Below are 20,671 nucleotides of genomic sequence, written 5' to 3'. Positions count from 1 at the left end.
GCCGTTTTCTGTCTTGTTCTTTTTCTAGACAGAGTAATCTTATCAGATCTGTGTTCTAGAAGGATACAGCAGGGAGCAGCATAGAGGATGGATTGGAATGGGGCAAGAATGGAGATAGGTACATCAAGGAAGAGGCATATGCAGTCCAGAAAAGGACAGAGGTACCTAGAAGACCTGAGTTTCCATCAAGTTCCACAGTTTTCTTTGTAAACTTAAGCAAGTTACTTAACTAAGCCTCAGTTTGAAACACGAAATAATACCCATCTGGCAAAGTTGGTGTGAAGATTAGTAACAATGCGTATACAACTTCTTAGTGCCACGTTGGGCATGTAATTGGCACACAGGAACTAATACATGTTATTGTTTCTCTAGACGAAGCAGGATGATTTAAACATCCCCCCAAGAGCCCAAAGCTTTACTCATTTTGTCATTGGTTGACCAACAAAAATGATGAGGGCTTGGGAGGAAATTGATAGATAAGAGTGTTTTGTTTTGGTCCAAAAGGAATCCAAATTGTGCTTTGTGACTCAGTATTATTTTACTGTTTTTGGCTGTGACAGTTGAGAACTTGAAGAATCAATCAGGCACACTCAAGGGTAGTCCTTTTGTATTAGTCATTTAGTACTGCTATAACAGAAATACCACAGTTGGATGCCTTTAACAAAGAGAAATTTATTCTCTCACAGTCTGGTAGGTTACAAGTCCAAATTCAGGGTGTCATTTCCAGGGGGAAGGCTTTCTCTCTTTGTTGTCTCTGGAGGAAGGCCTTTGTCCTCAATCTTCCCGTGGTTGAGGAGCTTCTCAGGTGCAGGGACCCCAGGTCCAAAGGATGTACTCTGCTCCTGCTGCAGCTTTCTTGGTGGTATGAGGTCCCCAACTCTCTGCATGCTTCCTTTTTCTTTTCTCTCTTGAGAGTGGTGCAGGCCACACCCTGGGAAAACTCCCTTGACCTTGGATCAGGGAGGTGACCTAAGTAAGGGTGGTGTTATAATCCCACCCTAATCCTCTCAACATGACAATCACAAAATGGAGGACAACCACACAGTACTGGGAATCATGGCCTAGCTAAGTTGATACATACTTTTTTGGGGGGACATAATTCAATCCGTGACACCTTTTCATCTACTTCATTCCAATCACCATATCCCCAATCACATGGATGTAATAAAGCATATCTGTCATCCACCTTCTTTGAATTACTCAGACTGTACTAGTTACACACTGATGAAAGACTGTTATTCAACTAACCAAATTTATTGTGCACTGCTAGTAAGCAAGGATATGAAGATACAGGTAATCCCCAACTTAAGACCTATTCAAGTTAAGATGAACTGCATATACAACCATCTGGTGTTTTTTTTTTTTTTTTTTGGTACATCTTATCTTCAGTAATATGTACTACATGAGATCTTAAAATATATCTAAGTTTATATGTAATGTTTCCAACCCCCACAGACAAAGATCAGATTTATAAAGATACTGATAGTAAAAGCAATAGTAATGAAAACAAACGAAAAACAAGGAGGTATCCAACTTAACGTCAGAGCTGACTCACAACAGAGTTGTTGGAACAGAAGCCCATTGTAAATTGGGGACTACCTGTTATGTGAATAAGACATAAGATCCCTGTCTACAAGTAGTTTTATTTGTTCATAAGATCCCCATCTACAAGGCACTTTGTATGTGCCTGTTATATTCCCAGCATTTAGCATGCTGACTTATACTTAGTGTTTCTGGAGTGAATGTATCAATCAATATATTGAGATAGAAAAGAGGTATAGTGTTGTATTACTGTGTGGTAAGTGCTATAAATGCCAGAAAACCTTAGGAACCCTACAAGAAATAGTGAACATTGCAGAAGAGAAAGAGGAGGTTGAGTATTTGATTGCATCACCAGATGGCTGGTGTGGGCGCATGGCTAGTTGGGGAGATGGAGACACATTCCTAGCTTAGAGAGCAGCCTGTGGAAAGGCTTGAAAGTATAAAAATACATGTGACATATTTGATGACTTTTCTGATAGGATTTGATAGGAGATAAAACTAGAACAGTAGATTAGTTCCAGATTTTAAATAATTTTAAATGATATAGGGAGTTTGAATTTTATTGCCTTCAGTCAGGAACAATCAAAGGTTTTGGGAAAGGGGGGAGGGGTGGGATATATTGTCAGATCTGAGTTTTAGAAAATAATTATGGGAGGTAGATAATAGATTAGAGAGAGTCTAAAAGGAAGAATTGTTGTAGAAAGAGCAAAAAGTATTAAGTCAGTGACATGAGAGATGGGAGACATCAGAAGTATGTTTGGAGCTAAAATCCATTAGAGTTCCAAGGAAGAGTGAGAAAAAGGTTTTTGAGCTTTGTATCTTGGATCAGTGGTTGTTAACCAGAATAGAGGACCTAGGAGGAAGAATATACTTGTGCAACAACGGGGGGTTAAATGATTTGATTTTGTACATTTATAATTGGTTTTGAAATGGTTACACATGTAGCATAGCCTTTCAATGTATTCTTGTAACAACTTTTGCATACTCTATTATAGCCATCACTATACTATATTGTGGAAACCCTGGTGGCGTAGTGGTTAAGAGCTGTGGCTGCTAACCAAAAGGTTGGCAGTTCAGATCCACCAGCCGCTCCTTGGAAACTCTGTGCGGCAGTTCTACTCTGTCCTATAGAGTTGCTATGAGTCAGAATCAACTCTACGGCAACTGGGTTGGTTTTCTGGTTTTTATACTATATTGTAATTGCTTGTTTGTCTTTTTTCCTACCGTTCTAAGTCTGTCAAAGGTAAAGAGTACCTCATTCCTCACCGTAACCCTATATCTAGTGCCTGACACATATCAGACACTAAATCCTGAATAGAAAAGAAAGAAAACGTAAGACAAATACCCACAGTGAACTCAGGAGGAAAGGCAGGGCTAGAACATGATGGTCTGTACATTTAAAAGTTAGGACTGTGTGAGCTAATGAGATAGACCAAGAAAAGTGTGAGAAAACAAAAGAGGGACAGGATGGAATTTAAAGAATGGACAGAAGAAAAGGAACCTAAATGATGACTCAGAAAAGATAGCCAGAGGCAGAAAATGGAAGCAAAAAGATAAGTATCAAACTCTGGAAATCATCAGCATTTTCCTTTACCTCTGTGGATAGATGTAAAATGAGAACTGAAAAGAACTCCTTGGGTTTTGAAATTTTGTGTCATTTATAGTTTTTGAAAGAGGATGTTCAGTGAAGGTTGATGAGAGGTAGAGGGCCAGATATTTGAGAGGGAATGTTCAGTGAGAGTGGGGAGTCAGCCGCATTGAAGTAATTGAGGTGGAGGTAGTTAATACTACTCCTTAAAGAAGAAAAAGTCTCAAGCAAACCAAGGAAATAAAGATGAATCAGAGCCCTGGACTAGTGGCTAGGAACTAGCACATTTTTTATCTCAAGCACACCAAGTTCAATTACAAGTTTTACACACACCTCTTTTCATCAAGCTAGGTAGTTCACACATTGGGGTCCTGGTGGCGCAATGGTTAAGCATTAGGCTGCTAACCAAAAGGCCAGCAGTTCAAATCTACCAACCATTCTTGGAAACCCTGTGGGGGCAGTTCTTCCCTGTTCTACAGGTCACAATGAGTTGAAATCAACTTGACAACAACAGGTTTTTTTTTTTTTTTTTAAATCACACGTTAAGTCCATGCCACTGAAAGTTCACTGTTTATGTTACTACTCAGAACAGTGTAACTAGAAACAGTACAAATATCCAATAGTGCTCTGTCCAAAAATCAAGTTTTTAAAAAGTAAACATTGATTATCCATTGCTGTTGAAGGACAGTCAAAAGAGCCTTTATGATAGCTAGTTCATTTTCCATTTCTCTATTAGCTCAGCCTGGAGTGTTTAACAGGAGATTGAGAATGAAACTGAATCTTCATTTGGCAAGATTGAGGTGCATTTTTTGCCATGGACTTTGCAGACATGCATAGTTGAGTATAAAATTGTCACATATGGCACAGAGTAGTGAGTTTGAGCAGAAGTTTATAGGGAATATTGGCATCAAGAGAGTAATTTTCAAAGTTTCTAATCAGCAAGGACTTTCATAAATAATGAAAAATATAGCATATCTGAACTTTTAAGTATGATGCAGGATGCTGTACAGCTAAACAAAATTACCTATCATTTCAAGTGACTTGGCTTTATTAAAAGAGGTATGGAGAAGGAAACATGCCTGAAGTTGCACCAGCTAACTTGGCCCTGTCGGTAATTGGGCACGTTACATGGGTCTAGACTCATCGCTCCTATAAAAGAAGGAAACAATCTGTGAGTGCCTGCCAACTACCAGGAACATTCATATGTATATTATTTAAAATGGGATAAAGAACCTTACTCTACCCTACAGAATTGTTAGGATGAGCAAATTAGCCCGGAATCTTCACAGAGGCAGACTGTCACATCTTTATTCCACAGAGCAGTTGGTGGATTCAAACAACTGACCTTTCAGTTAGCAGCTGAGTGCTTTAACTGCTGTGCCAGCAAAAAAAAACCCAAACCCGTTGCCTTCGAGTCGGTTTCGACTCATAGCGACCCTATACCATAGAGTAGAACTATCTGATAGAGTTTCCAAGGAGCTGCTGCTGGATTCGAACTGCTGACTTTTTGGTTAGTGGCAGAGTGCTTAACTACTGCGCCACCAGGGCTCCTTACAGATATGTACCAAAACCCATTGCTTTTGAGTTGATTCCAACTCATAGTGACCCTCTAAAAACCACCAAAAACCAAACCTTAGTAACTGTTAAACAATAGCTCTATAAAGTAGGTAGTATCCCATTTCAGTTATGAAAAGTGAGGCTCATTGTGACCAAGCTCAAACTACTAGTAAGTAGTAAAACCAGTGTTCTAACTCAGGTTTTTTCTAACACCTGATTGTATGCTTCACCATCACAAATATGACTACTGTTCCTGTTTGTCTGTAGAAGGTAGTCTTTTCAATAGGTGGCTCTCGTTCCTTTCCATCTTTATCATTTATCTTCTTTAATAAATATCTGAATATCTACCATGTGCTAGGTGTTGTTCCAGGTGGTAGGGATACAGTAGTTAGTGAAACAGATAAAAATCTTAGCCTTCATGGAGCTTAGGTTCCAACTTACAGGATACTTAGGAATGACTAAAATGTAAAGTATGTCAAATGGTGATAAGTGCTATGGAGAAAGGTAGAAAAGGAGATGGCAGTGCAGGTGTTTTAGAGAGGCAGTTTGTAGTGCATTATCTATGGAAATTAGAATTAGCGCCTGAAGGATGAAGAATTAGAGCAAGGGGCTTCTTTTGGTGACTGATGTAAATACAGCTTGAAAACAAAAGAAAATTAGTCCTGATGGTCTCCAGACAGACTGAATAGTCTAGAGTTTTGCCAGGCGTGCTGTAAGTTCTGGGGCCCTTTTTCATTGTGAAAGCCAGAGAAGGGGTAGTCTTATACAGAGCACTTGGCTGTTATGGACTCTTCTTTCTGTCTTTGGAGGCCAGAGAAGGGAATTCTTATTGTGAAGTTTTTCCTGTGCTACTTAGATAAACCTCATTCCCACTGAGTGATTCAGTTACTTTCAGTTGCCAAAACAAACTGTAAAGAATCTCATAAAACATTTTCCTGTCACTCCTCAAAGAAAAGGTGGAACTTTTGAGCCTGCCGAATCTTCTCAATTCCATAGTATCTGTAAATGCCACAGTATGTTAAGTCCAGAGTATTATATAAAGTTGTTAGTGTCTCCAAGATCATAGCTTTAGAGAACTTGCCCAGACTGTCCTCAACAAGATGGATTGACACAGTGGCAGCAGCAGTGGGCTCAAGCATACCAACAATTGTGAAGATGGCGCAGGACAGGGCAGTGTTCCATTCTGTTATACATAGGGTCACTGTGAGTCAGAACCAACTCAACAGCACCTAACAACAACAAGTGCTGTCCTACTCTTAATCACATTTTAAAAGATGGAAAAAAGGTAAATTGAGCTTGAAAATCCCATCTAAAATACAAGTTCTAAAAAAGATAAAAGACTTCCTTACCCAGTGCTGAGTCGGGGTAAGACCCAAATTTGTGGCATTATTAGAAAGGCATCATAATCTAATGGAAAGAGCTCAGCTTCTGTGGTCAGAGATAACTGGGTTGAATTTTTGGCTTTGCCTCTAGTTACATTACTGTGAACTAGTTAGATTACCTTGAACAAGTTACACTACTTCTCTAAGCCTCAGTTTCCTCATCTGTGAAACAGAGATGTGAAGATTAAAGGATATTCACCGTCTAGTTGTAATACGACATAATAAAAAAAACATAAAAAAGGCAAATATAAAATGCTTTGGGAAGAGAGATAAAGGAAGTAACGTATTTGGCTCTGGTGGGAGAATCCATGAGAAGGCTGTTTAGGAGGGTTAGGTCATGAATGATGAGTTGGAGTTGATCTGGTACAGAAGCAAGGAAACCACTTTTAAGAAAAGCATACTATCAGGGCAAATACCTGGAGGTGTTAAAATATATATCCTCAGCAAAGACATTACCTCTAAAATATTTCTTAACTCTCCAAGTCTAAGTTAACTGCTCTCCCAACATATTTTATATTTTTTTCTCACCCTAAATCAGTACACTTAGTCTATACAATTTGCCTCTGTTCTCTGCTAAGCTGTAAATTCCTTTTGAGCAAGGGTCTAATTTCTCTTGTTCACTATATCCTGCCCTTTGGTACGCTAAACCCAAACTAGACACCCAGTATTTATTGAATGGATGAGTGAAAGCTACATTTTTCTTTCACTTTTTCAAAACTGCATCTCAAAGTGTTTTTGAATGCCACACTGTGTATGTATACTTTGTCCAGTGAAATGTGAGGCTCTGATAGTCTTCAAACAGGAATAAGTTTAAAAAGTAGGAGAGTCCAGGATTATAGCTTTAGACATGTCATTAAGTAATTTTACTTCTCCTCTTGGAGTTGTCTTTTCCTTATCTGTTTTAACAGTATTATTTGAATATAACACTCAGAGATTATATCAGGACTTCTTAATTGGAGAGATTGAACAGACCCTCTTAATCATACTGCCTTGAGAGGTGCAAGATGAACACAGAGCTAGAGTTACTTTTGTTAAATTGGTTAAAGCTGTCTGAGTATAATGCTGTATTGTTCTGTGGTTGTTTGGGCAGCCAAATGGAAATATTGCCGCAAAGTATGCAGAATCAGGTTTTAAAATGGTAAATAAGTTTGAGTTTTATTCCAGGAGTCAATAAATAATTTAATGGCTTTTGTAAGGGACACATCTTTGTACTTTTTGTTGGGGATTTTTGGCATGAAATTCTTTTATTACTAATGTTCATATTGAGAAACCAGGGGATGGGGGATATTGAGTTATTAATGGACTTTGGATCTCTCGCTACTTAAGATATTTCCTAGCTCTAGAATTTATGCTTGCCCTGCCTTGAATTTGGAAACCCTGGCAGCGTAGTGGTTAAGTGCTATGGCTGCTAACCAAGAGGTCAGCAGTTCAGATCCACCAGGCGCTCCTTGGAAACTCTATCAGGCAGTTCTACTCTGTCCTATAGAGTCGCTATGAGTCGGAATCCACTCGATGGCAGTGGGTTTTTTGGCCTTGAATTTATCTCTGTTGAGTGTTAATGTGAAATTTCGCTTCTTAAAAGCACATTGTTAGTACTGAAATTTAAGAATCAACAATGTTAGGAAAACCTTTGTTACTGTCCTGAGTGCTTTCATTTTCATTTATGTGTACAGCTTTGCAAATTTAGGGATAGAAAACAGAAGAACTATTTTTGTAAGCCAAGCCTAGAGTTTCAGCATATGCCAAAGGAATCACTGTAGGTTTCCTAGGGTTATTCCAAAGGGAATATATTTTATTTATTTATTTTTTCAGAGTCTGAAATATCTTGGCCCTGAACAGTATGAAATTCCTTTATTGTCTGAAATAAAAAGCCTAAAGTGTGATAAAAGTCTTGGGGATGTATTTTGGATTTTTTTTTTTTTTAAGTTTTTCCATATGTGTTTTGTAAGAATTAGAGGATAATTGAATATCTGGCAGAAGTTCTATATGAGTATCTTTATGGTTTTTGTTTTTCAGACGTTTTTAAAATATTTAATCATTCATGAGTTGAGCCTCATTCTTGAGTCATGGATGACAAGGCTTCTGTTGGAAAAATCAGTGTCTCCTCAGACTCAGTATCTACTCTTAATAGTGAAGATTTTGTCTTGGTTTCCAGGCAAGGAGATGAGACACCATCTACAAATAATGGAAGTGATGATGAAAAAACAGGACTCAAGGTAAGATTCCATAACTGTTTATTTTGTTTAGTCTTGCTAAGCCCATTCCTAAAGCTTGGCCTTAGCAGGGAAAGTATATGGGAGAAAAATGAAAACAAGGAAATAATACATTTTTTTTAATACTAGAGTGTTTTATTTATAGTTAATAATAGTGACAAGCTTATATTTGATTGAGGATTTTCACTTTGATTACCTCCTCCTGAATCTTCTAATACCTCTGTCAAAACTTAGTTACAGTATAAACGTTTATCATTCTTTTAGCATTCTTTTCACTTTACCATCAAATTAGAGATGCTTGTTTCTTTTGGACCAGGTGTATGTAATGTAACCTGCCATGTTGTGGCAGGTTAGTAATGCTATTTATAATAATAAGCTTTAGGATTATTAAAACAGAATTTTAAATACCTGGCCTTTGACCATTTCTGTTTGTTTTCTCAGCCAGATAGCTATTACTTCGTTATTTTCCCATACTGTTATTGTGTTGCTCTTTATGAATATTAAAAAAAAAACAGATTGTTGGTTACTTAAAAAGTAAATAATTCTTTTTAAAGGCAACCCCTACATTTTTTTTTTTTTTTTGTATGTTAGATGAAGGTTTACAGAAAAAACTAGTTTCTCATTAAACAATACACATATTATTTTGTGACATAGGTTGCCAACCCTACAATGTGTCAGTACTCTGCTCTTTTTGACCTTGGGTTCCCCATTGCCAGCTCTTCTGTCCCCTCCTGCCTTCTTGTCCTTGCCTCTGGGCATGTGTGCCCGTTTAGTCTCGTTTTGTTTTATGGGCCTGTCTGATCTATTGCTGAAGGGTGAACCTCAGGAATGACTTCGTTATTGAACTTATAAGGGTGTACAGACGGCTTACTCTCAAGGGTTTCTTTGGTCTTTGTCAGACCAGTAAGTCTGGTCTTAACCTTTTGTGTGTGTGTGTCTGTGTGTGTGTGAATTACAAGTTCGTACTACATTTTTCTCCAGCTCTGTCCAGGACCCTCTGTTGTGATTCCTGTCAGAGCAGTCAGTGGTGGTAGCCTGGCACCATCTAGTTGTGCTGGACTCAGTGTGGTGGAAGCTGTTGTAGCTGTGATCCATTAGCCCTTCAAACTAATCCTTCCCTTGTGTCTTTGGTTTTCTTCATTTTCCCTTGCTCCAGACGAGGTGAGGCCAATGGAGCATCTCAGGTGGCTGCTCACAAGCTTTTAAGACCCCAGATACTACTCACCAAAGTAGAATGTAGAACATTTTCTTTATAAACTATGTTATGCCAGTTGAGCTATGTGTTCCCCAAGACCATGGTCCCCAAGGCCTCAGCCCAGTTATTTGGTCCCTCAGGGAGTTTGGATGTGTCTATGGAGCTTCCATGACCTTGCCTTGGACAAATTTTGACGGCTTCCCCAGTACTATGTACTGTCTTAGGCTTCGCAAAAGTTACGACTTAATCTGTTGTCTATTTAGTGTTTTTCCCTCCCACCCCTCCCCTCCCTAGTAACCATCAAAGATTGTTTCTTTTTGTGTGTAAACCTTTTCATGAGTTTTTATAGTAGTAATCTCATATATTTGTACTTCTGTGATTGACTTTTTTCACTCAGCATAATGTCCTCCAGATTCATCCATGTCATGAGATGCTTCCCAGATTCATCATTGTTCTTTATTGTTACATAGTATTCCATTTTATGTTTGTACCATAATTTATCCATTCACCTGTTGATGGGCACCTGGGTTGTTTCCATCTTTTTGCTATTGTGAACAATGCTGCAGTGAACATGGGTGTGCATATGTCTATTTGTGTGACAGCTCTCATTTCCCTAGGATATATTCCTAGGAGTGGGATTGGTGGATCATATGGTATTTCTATTTTTAACTTTTTAAGGAAATGCCATAACATTTTCCAAAATGGTTGTACCATGTTACATTCCCACCAGCAGTGCATAAGAGTTCCACTCTCCCTGAAGTCCCTCCAACATTTGTTATTTTCTATTTTTTGATTCATGCCAGTAATGTGGCGTGAGATGGTATCTCATTGTGGCTTTGAATTATATTTCTCTAATGGCTAGTGATTACGAGCATCTTACCATGTATTCCTTAGCTGCTTGAATGTCTTCTTTGGTGAAGTGTCTATTCATACCTTTGTGCATTTTTTAATTGCATTGTTTGTCTTTTTGTTGTAGAGGTGTTGAATTTTCTTGTAGATTTTAGAGATTAGACCTTTTGTCAGATTTGTCACAGCCAACTTTTTTTCCCAGTCTGTAGCTTCTGTTTTTACTCTTTTGGTGAAGTCTTTTGATGAGCATGTTTAATTTTTAGAAGATCCCAATTATCTGGTTTATCTTCTAGTGTTTGAGTATTGTTAGTTTTGGTTTGTATGCTGTTAATGCCATGTGTTAGGGCCTCTAGCATTGACCCTATTTTTTTCTTCTATGATCTTTATAGTTTTTGGCTTTATATTTAGGTCTTTGATCCATTTTGAATTAGTTTTTGTGTATGCTGTGAGGTATGGGTCCTGTTTCATTTTTTTTGCAGATGGACATCCGGTTTTGCCAGCACCATTTGTTAAAAAGACTGTCTTTTCCCGTTTGATAGACTTTGGGCCCTTATCGGAGATCAGGTGACCGTAGGTGAATGGATTTACATCCGGGTTCTCAATTCTGTTCCATTGGCCAGTGTGTCTGTTGTACCAGTACCGGGCTGTTTTGACTACTGTGGCTGTATAGTAGGTTCTGAGGTCAGTTAGTATGAGCCTCCTGCTTTATTCTCCTTTTTCAGTAGTGCTTTACTTACTGCGGCCTCTTTCCTTTCCATATAATGTTAAGGATTAATTTTTACGTCTCATGGAAGAATGCTGTTAGTATTTGGATTGAGATTGCATTGTATTTCTAGATTGCTTTGGGTAGAATTGTCATTTTCACAGGATTGAGTCTACCTGTCCATGAGCATGGTATGTCTTCCATTTATGTAGGTCTTTTTTTTTTTTTTTTTTTTGCAGTAGTGTTTTGCAGTTTTCTTTGTATGGGTCTTTTACATCCCTGGTTAGATTTATTCCTAAGTAATTTATATTTTAGGGGCTATTATAAATGTGTTGTTTTCCTAATATCCTTTTAGTAGTTCCCTTTACTGGTATGTAGGAATCTAACTGATTTTTATATGTTTATCTTGTATCCTGCTATGCTACTGAATCTTTCTATTAGTTCTAATAGTTTTCTCAAGGAGTCTTTTCCTTTTTTATGTATAGTATATTATTTGCAAATAGGAACAGTTTTATTTCTTGCTTACCAATTTGAATGCCCTTTATTTCTTTTTCTTGCCTTGTTGCTCTAGCTAGGACTTCCAGCACAGTGTCAAATAGAAGTGGTGATAAAGGGCATCATTGTCTTGCTCCTGTTCTTAGGGGGAATGTTTTCAGTCTCTCTGTTAAGAATGATGTTGGCTGTGGGTTTTGTATAGATGCCATTTATTCTGTTGAGAAATTTCCCTTCTATATCTGTTTATTGAGAGTTTTTATCAGGAATGGGTAATGGACTTTGTTGAATGCCTTTTGTGTGTCAGTTGAGATAATCATGTGATTCTTTTATTTATGTTGTAGATTACGTTGATTGATTTTCTAATGTCGAGCTATCCTTGCGTACCTGTCATGAATCCCACTTGGTCATGGTGTATTATTTTTTTGATGTGATGCCGAATTTTCCTTCGGCTAGAATTTTGTTGAGAATTTCTGCATCTATGTACATGAGAGCTATTTATTGGTCTGTAATTTTCCTTTTTTTGTGGTGTCTGTGCCTGGTTTTGGTATCGGTTATGCTGGCTTTATCGAATTAATTTGGAAGTATCCCTTCCATTTCTCTGGTCTAAAATAGTTTGAGCAGTACTGGTGTAAACTCTTCTCTGAATTTTTGGTAGAATTCTCCAGTGAAGCCCCCTGGGCCAGGGCTTTTTATTGTTGAAAGTTTTTTTTTTTTTTTAATTACCTTTTAAATTTCTTCTCTTGTTTTGGGTCTGTACAGATTTTCAACTTCAGTTTGTGTTATTTTGGGTAGGTGGTGTGTTTTTAGAAATTGTTGCATTTCCCCTATGTTTTCAAATTTGTAAGTATAGCTTTTCATAGTGCTCTGTTCTGATCTTTTTTATTTCAGTTGAGTCTCTTGTAATATCCCCCATTTCATTTCTTATTGGGGTTATTTGCATCCTGTCCTGTTTTTCTTCAGTGAATTCGGCCAGTGGTTTGTCAATTTCGTCGATCCTTACAAGGAACCAACTTTTGGTTTTGTTGATTCTTTTTATTGTTTTTCTGTTCTGTATTTCATTTATTTCTGCTCTGATCTTTATTATTTCCTTTCTTTTGGTAGCTTTGGGCTTCTTTGGCTGTTCTCTATTTGTTATAGTTGTGTGGCTAGTGTTTTGATTTTGTCCCTTTTTTGATGTGTGCATCTATTGGTATAAATTGACTTCTGAGCACTGCGTTTGCTGTGTCACAAAGCTTTTGGTATGATTTCATTCTTTGAGTCTAGGAATTTTTTGATTCCATCTTTGATTTCTTCTATTACCTAGTGATTTTTAAGCAGAGTGTTACTCAGTTTCCATGTACTTGATTTTTTTTATCTATTCTGGAGAATGTTCCATGTACATTGGAAGAGAGTGTGTACTTTGCAGCTTTTGGGTGGAGTGTTCTATATATGTCTGTGAGATCAAGTTGGTTGTTTGTGGCCTTTAGATATTCTGTATCTTTGTTGAGTTTCTAGATGTTCTGTCCTTTACCAAGAGTGGTGTGTTGAAGTCTCCTGCTGTTACGGTGGAACTATGAGTTTCTCTTTTCTGTGCTGTTAGAGTTTGTTTTATGTATTTTGGAGCCCTGTCATTGGGTGCGTAGATAATTTATTATGATTATGTCTTCATGACGGATTGTCCCTTTAATTGTTATATAATGCCTTTCTTTGTCTTTTATGATGGATTTTGTTTTAAAGTCTTTTTTTTCTGAGATTAGTATTATCAGTCCTGTTTTTTGGTAGGTGTTTGCTTGATGTATTTTTTCATCCTTTGATTTTTAATAAATTTATGGCTTTGTTTCTAAGATGTGTCTGTTGTAGACAGCATATTGATGGGTCCTGTTTTTATGTACATTCTGTCACTCTGTCTCTTTATTGGTGTATTTAAGCCATTTACATTCAGTGTGATTATTGATAGGTGTGAGTTTATCGTGCCATTTTATAGTGCTTTTTTTGTGGTGCTGTTGTTGTCTTTGTTCCACTTACTCTTCTGTGGTGAATTCCTTTTGTGTTTTTTTTATTTCTTTTGTTTTTGTAGATTTTGTATTTACCAAGATTTTTTGTTCTTTATTTTGATGAGTAGGTTTGTTTACTTTCTTTGTTATTACTTTGAAATTTACCTGTCTTCCTATGTTTAAAGCAGTCTTATTACTTTTTTTTTATTACTTGATAGCATCTTGATTTTGTCTCCATTTGAAAGTTCTGTACCTACACTGTTTATTCTCTTTTATTGTTCTGATATTGTTGTCAATTACAGATTGACCTCTCTGTTTCCCTGTCGTAAATTTTTCAGTTTTGTTTTATATTCCTTCATTTGTATCTTAGGGTCCCAGGATTGATGTTTCTGTTTTACTTAGTTTTCCACTCTTTGTTGCAGAGGGACGGCATGGTGCTTCTGTCTATAGTGCCATGTTGGCTCTGCCTTAAAAGTAAATAACTAAAAATATTTCAGTTCTTGTTTATAACTGTTAATTGAGCAAGTGTTATTGAGTGCCTACTATGTGCCAAGTACTGTTCTAGGTCCTGGGGATACAGTGGTGAACAAAACAGATAAAGCTCCCTACCCTCCTGGAACTTATATTCTAATGGGGGAGACAGACACTAAAAAAATAAGAAAATAAATGATATGTCAAGTAAATTTAGATGTTGTGAAGAAAAATAAAGCAGGATAAGTGGATAAAGAGTGAAGGCAGGTACTATTTTAGAGAAGGTCTTTGTTATTGTTAGCTGCCGTCAAGTTGGTTCCAACTAATAGCAACCCTGTGTATAACAGAATGAAACACTGCCCAGTCCTGCACCATTCTCACAATTGTTGCTGCATTTTAGCCCATTGTTGCAGCCCCTGTGTCAGTTCGTCTTGTTGAGGGCCTTCCTTTTTCACTGACTCTGTGTTTTACCAAGCATGAAGTCCTTCTCCAGGGACTGGTCCCTCCTGATAACATGTCCAAAGTACCTGAGACAAAGTCTTGCCATCCTTGTTTCTAAGGAGCATTCTTCCAAGACAGATTTGTTCATTCTTCTGGCAGTCCATGGTATGTTCAGTGTTCTCTGCTAGCATCATACTTCAAAGGCATCATTTCTTCTTGGTCTTCCTTATTCATTGTCCAGCTTTCCACGCATATGAGGCAGTTCAAAATACCATGGCTTAGGTCAGGCGCAACGGCAGTGGGTTTTTGGGTTTTGGGTCAGGCGCACCTTAGTTCCCAAAGTGATGTCTTTGCTTTTTAACACTTTAAAGAGGTCTTCAGCAGCTGATGTACCCAATGTAACACATAGTTTGATTTTTTGATTGCTGCTTTAATGGGCTTTGATTGTAGATCCAAGTAAAATGAAATCCTTGACAACTTCAGTATTTTCTCCGTTTATCATGATGTTGCTTTTTGATCCAGTTGTGAGGATTTTTGTTTTCTGTATGTTGAAGTGTAATCCAATATAAAGAAGATCTTTAGATGATATTTGAACAGAGATTTGAATGAAGTGAGAAGAAAGCCATGGGGAAAGAGCTTTCTAGAGGAAACAGTGAATACAAAGATGGGGGCAGGAGTTTGGTAGAGAGGGTTCATTCTTATTAGACCAGAGACTAGAGCAGAGTGAACAAGGTAAAAAGTGATAAGGAATGAGATCTAAAGATGGGCAGGGCTGGATCATGTGGAATCTCGTAGGCTGCAGTAAGAATTTGGACTGTATTATAAAGTGTAAAGGAAATTTTTGGAGAGTTTTTAGTAGGGATATCATCTGATTTTAGGTTTTACAAGCTCACTCACTGAGAGAGATTTCCAGCATGATCTAGCATATGGTATCCTAGGTATAGATCTGAAAGAATTGAAAGCAGGAACACACAGAGATCGTTGTACACCAGTGTTTATTGCAGCACTACTCACAATAGCCAAAAGGTGGAAATAGCCTGAATATCCATCGACAGATGACTAGGGAAACAAAATGTGATACTTACATACAATGGAATATTACTCAGCCACAAAGAGAAACAAAGTCCTGGTATATGCTACAACATGGATGAACCTGGAAAATATTATGCTAAGTGAAATAAGTTAGTCTCAAAAGGACAAAGATTATATGATCCCACTTACGTGAAATATCTAGAATAGGCAAATGTGTAGAGACCAAAGTTTATTAGTGGTTACCAGGGGTGAGCGGGAGGGAGGGAGAAAGGAGGACTCAGTGCATAGAGTACACTAGGCTTCTGTTAAGGATGTTGAGAAAATTTGGGAACAGATAAGGATGATGGTTGAATGACCTGATGAATGTAATTAATGTCACTGAACTGTGCTTGTGAAGATTATTAAAATGGGACATGTTTTATTGCGTATATATTTATCACAATAAAAAATAAAACTGGCAGGTACAGAAATCATTTCATCTCACTTAGTAATGCCTAAATTAATCTTCTAGCTCAATTTCTGATATTACTTGTTTAAGAATCAGTTAATCACCTCCAGTGTAATGCAAATCTTTTTTTATTCAACAAGCAAAGTTACTGAACACGGAGAATGTATGATTTTCCTGCCATTCATTTAAGTTAAAGGGGTCATGTTGGTGGTGGTGAGTGAGACAGATAAGTGAATAGGTCATCATGATACAGTTCGTCAAGTGCTAGAATCCAGGTATGAACAGAATTGTATGAGAACATAGTTATTGCCTGATGAAGAAAAGAAAGGCTTGATAGAGGAGTGGCCATTGAGCAAAGCCTTGAAGAATAACTAAGAATTTCCCAAACAAAGAATTTAGTCTGTGGCATGTAGAAAGTTCAAAAGGCATGAAATGACATAGAGCTAGGAGCACTGCGTACAGTATAACTGATGTGCTTTCATTTATTTTTCTCCCAAGATGCAACTAGCTTTTTTATTGTTTTCTCTAATTATAAAAATAATGTGTGTGGTTATAAAATCAGACTTTAAGAAAAGTAAAGCAAGGCCCAGCCATAATCTCAGCATTCATTGGAAATATTCGTTAAGTATTTTGGATCTTTTTTCAGCTGGCTTTTCAGAATGAATGCACTAGCTTCTGCCCCCTTCCACTCCCCTTTTTGAATATTGTTAGTAATTTCTAATAGTAACATTTTGGAATTTTGAGTCTTCAGTTATACAAGAAGATATAAAGAGCTTGCATATATAAGAACAGCTGTAATTTATAAAATGAGGCATCAAGAAATTTTAGTGAATTATCAAAGGTCATAGAACAAGTGAGCAGATTTGAGCTTAGAACTGTATGTTCCAGTATTCAAGTTGCATTTCTGGTTCTTCTTTTATGTTTTGGTTTCTAACAGAATTGAGGATTATATACTTGTTTCCTGATGGCTCATCTTTCACACTGAGTATAATGACTCAGTTTGAGCTATTTTCATTTATATAATCACTGCATATGAAACAACTAATGGGAACTGCAGATTATCAGGAATTTATTTGTCATTAATTTTCTGATCATCTAGGGATTTCTCAAGCACAAACTGTCAGTTCCTAAGCATGCTTTCTGGAAGACATAAGATCTCTCCTAGAAAACGGTTCCAAACCACCTAATGTGGCTTTGTATAATTGGCAAATTATGTGAGACCTAGTTCGCATTCTTGCAGTGAAGGGAAATGGGCTATAAAGTTAGAAGTAGAAAATTAAAACCAAGAAATTACTCTGAATGTTGGTTTGGAACATTTTGTCCTTTGGTTCCATAAATGTAATTTTGCTCTCAAGGAAATAAACTTGCAGCCATTTCTACCGTATAAGTTATTACCTTTATATGATATGTTTAGAAACCAAAAAAACCAAACCAAACTCAGTGCTGGCAAGTTGATTCTGACTCGTAGTGACCCAATAGTACAGAGTAGAACTGCCCTGTAGAGTTTCCAAGGAGCACCTGGCAGATTTGAACAGCCAACCCTTTGGTTAGCAGCTGTAGCACTTTACCACTACGTCAGAAGGGTGTCCATATTTAGAAAGGACAGGTGTTACTCCAATAATGTTTCTTTTGCGTATGAATAGTAGGCATGTTCTTAGATTTCTCTGGAACTTGAAAAGTGGAAGAATTAACTTGTTTATTATTGTTTTTTCTTTCCAGCCTCAGCCCAGTAGTCTGGACAGTTTATTTAGAAAAAGCTGAGAGTCAGATGAGGGGTGGGGTAAGGAGCCTTGGTGGTGCAGTGGTTAAAGCACTCGCTGCTAACTGAAAGGTGGGCAGTTCAAACCCACCAGCTGCTCCACGGTCTGCTTCCATAAAGATTTACAGCCTTGGAAACCCTCTGAGGGCGTTCTGCTCTGTCCTGCAGGGTCACCAATGAGTTGGAATAGACTTGATGGCAGTGGGTTTTGTTTTGGGATGGGGGATTACTAATGCTTACTCGATGCTCACTAATTGGCAGGTACTATGTGATGAGAAATAAGATAATCCCTGTAAAAATTGCATGATATCATGCCCGAAATGTATAAAAAAAAAAAAAAAGTGCACAATAATCAGACTATTATTATCTCACTGAACCCTGATAACAACCCTGTGAGGTAGATATTAACATCTTTATTTTATAGATGATGCGGTTTGTCCACAGTCACAGAGTTAGTGTCAGATCCATGTCTCAAACCCAGGTCCTTCTTACTATGGAGCCCAAGTAACCCAGAACCAAACCAGTCCTGTCGAGTCGATTCTGACTCATAGTAGGGCTTCTAAATACAGCTGCATAGACCATCCACTGTGTAACCCAGGAGGTAACGTTCTAGTAAAGAGCTTATGATATGAATGATGGCCCCTGTGATTGTGTCGCATGCCAGCTTTGAGCCCCAGTTTTTTTGTTTTAGTACCACACTGCTTTGTAAGCAGTCTCTGTTCTTAAAACATTTGTGTCTGTGTTTACAGTAGCTGCTAAATTCACTACTTCATGTTCATTGTTTTTGTCTTTCAGTTTCATTCTTTTCTTTATGTAGACTACATGGACAAACCCAAATCTAAATCTGACCTTTAGTTGTACTATCCATACATTTTTGTTTTACTTTTTTATATTCATATTTGTGCTGAATTAGGTTGGAAATCTTCCTTAGACTTCAAAATAAAGTTTACTGCTTGCATTTTGTAGCATGCTCTTTGGTTCTTCGCAGTGTTATTGTAAATGTTAAACACTAGTGACATTTGCTCAGAGTAATAGTAAATGAAGTTATTTGTTTTTTTTTTTTAGTAGATGAACAAAGCTGAAATAGTTTAGATTTCTTTTTCTGTAACTGAACCAAAATCTGTAGAAGAGTAGATTCATACTGCTTTGTCTTCTTTTCATATATAAAACCCAGTTCAGTAAACATGTATTACAGATGTATCCTGTACCAGTCAGTCACTGTCCAAAGCCTTGGAGATGTAAAGATAACTTAAGAAACCATCTCTACCATCTAATAATGCCCGGTCTCGCTCAAGGGGCCCATTAAAGAAATATTTTTCAAAATAAATAGCAATGGTAGAATAAACATGTATGCTAATACTATGGTAGTCCTGATGAGGGAGTGATTAAACCCTGTCTAGAGGATGTGAAAATTTAGGCTTGCTCTTCAAGAATACAGAGGAGAAGCAGAGAACTTCTTTCCAGGAAAGGGAACAGTCTATGCAAAGTATGGAAGCTTGAAAGTTTAAGGTGTTGGGAACGTTGAGTAGTTTGATGTGACTGATAAGAGACTAGAAAGGTAGGTTGGACAGAGTTATGAAAAGACTCATTAATACTTAAGAATTTGGGCTTTATGCTGTGGGCATTGAGGAGCCATGGAAGGATTTAAAAATAAGGCAGTGCTTGATCAGAACTAAAATTTGCAGTTATAACTTGAATGGCCATATGAAGGATAGATCAAATGAGAGAGAGAAAGGAGGCAGAAAACCACTACCTTTGCAGTAGGCTTAAGTGAAATGAAAGAGCCTGTGTGTGGAGTAAGGGATTTAGTTTCACCCTAAAGAAGGCATCCTGTAGCCTTGGTTCAGAGAAATAACATTTAGAGTAAGTGGGGTGCTTTGGTCTGGGTCTTCCAGGCCACACCTGAGGATTTGTGCTTAGAAGTGGGGTCTGGTAGACCAGAAAAGACTCACCTAAAAGTCTGATATCAACTAACCTCAGGCAGCTTGATTAGCCCATTGGGCAGGACTGGTCAATAAAAACCCAAACACTAAGGCTGAGAGAGATTCCTGGTCGCAAAGGCTGGGTGATGTGCCCTCTCTGAGTCATGGCAGCTCTGCATTGGGAATTTCCCAGGCCTGCCTGTGCATCTCTTCCTTTTGAAGATCCTAATTTATGTATCCTTTTATTATAATAAAGCCAGTAGTAGTAAGTATAATATTTTCTGTGAATTCTGTAAGTTGTTCCAGCTAATTAACACAGATAGTATCTCCTTAACTGGTAAAGCCTGAGCTAGCCCCAGTGGTTGGGGAAGGAGAGAGAGTGCTGCACAGTCAGCTCATGTCAGAAATAATGGAGAATTAGGAACGTGGGAATATGATTGATCTCCACCTTCTGGGAATTGGCTTTATGCTGATTCTCATCCACTAAGCTATCAGTGTGTTGTACTAAGGTATTAGTTATACAGAGAGTTAAAAGGATAAATGAATGAAAGTAGAGCAAGGATCATTAGGATTTGTGAGTAGTGTGATAATGAGAGGAGTTAAAGATGATTAGGATTCTTTGACCACCGAGTGAATAGTAGTACACTTCATGTAAGAATATAGAGGATCAGACAGTTAAGTTTTAGGCAGAGTAGTTCAGAGTATCCAGCTGAAGGTGCCAGTAGACAGTTGCACTTAGACTTGTGGTTCTTGAGTTCAAGAAAGAGGAAGAGAGTGTAGGTAAAGATTTGGGGTTGTTTGTATATTGTTGAGAATAGATACCGTGAGAGGGCTCAGGAGTCTATAAAATAAGGTTTATGCCAAAGAAAAAAGCCTGTCCCTTTGAGGGACAGATAGAGTTGTATTCTTTTCAAGTCACATCTTTTGCAGAAAGCATATTTATTGTTTTAAGTCAAGTTTACTGTGATAAAGTTTACACACAGTATAATACACACCTTTTAGGTGTATGGTTGTGTGAGATTTGGCAGATGTAAACTCCCGCGTAACCACCACCACAGTCAAGATACAGAATATTGTTTCCACTCCAAAAAGCCCCCTTGT

General features: G+C 37.7%; 1 protein-coding gene across 10 annotated transcripts in view; it reads left to right on the top strand.

Moving 5' to 3' along the window:
* RABGAP1 (RAB GTPase activating protein 1) overlaps nt 1-20,671 on the top strand; it is a 177,002-nt gene that overhangs the window by 9,837 nt on the left and 146,494 nt on the right. For 5 of the 10 annotated variants that reach the window (XR_010323034.1, XR_002785007.2, XM_010587640.3 and 2 more), the window contains exons 2-3: nt 29-161; nt 8,086-8,285. Coding sequence is in view for 7 of the 10 variants with exons in the window: in XM_010587640.3 (XP_010585942.1) it covers nt 8,136-8,285 (150 nt within the window). In the remaining 3 variants the exon portion in view is untranslated. The remainder of the gene's footprint in view (nt 1-28; nt 162-8,085; nt 8,286-20,671) is intronic. The other 5 variants (XM_010587642.3, XM_010587644.3, XM_003407750.4 and 2 more) reach the window with 3 other exon arrangements.

This window comes from Loxodonta africana, chromosome 9, assembly GCF_030014295.1.
Source record: "Loxodonta africana isolate mLoxAfr1 chromosome 9, mLoxAfr1.hap2, whole genome shotgun sequence".
Classification (NCBI taxonomy): Eukaryota; Metazoa; Chordata; class Mammalia; order Proboscidea; family Elephantidae; genus Loxodonta; species Loxodonta africana.
Note: the sequence above shows the minus strand (reverse complement) of the source record. Positions and strands in the feature narration are given on the sequence as shown.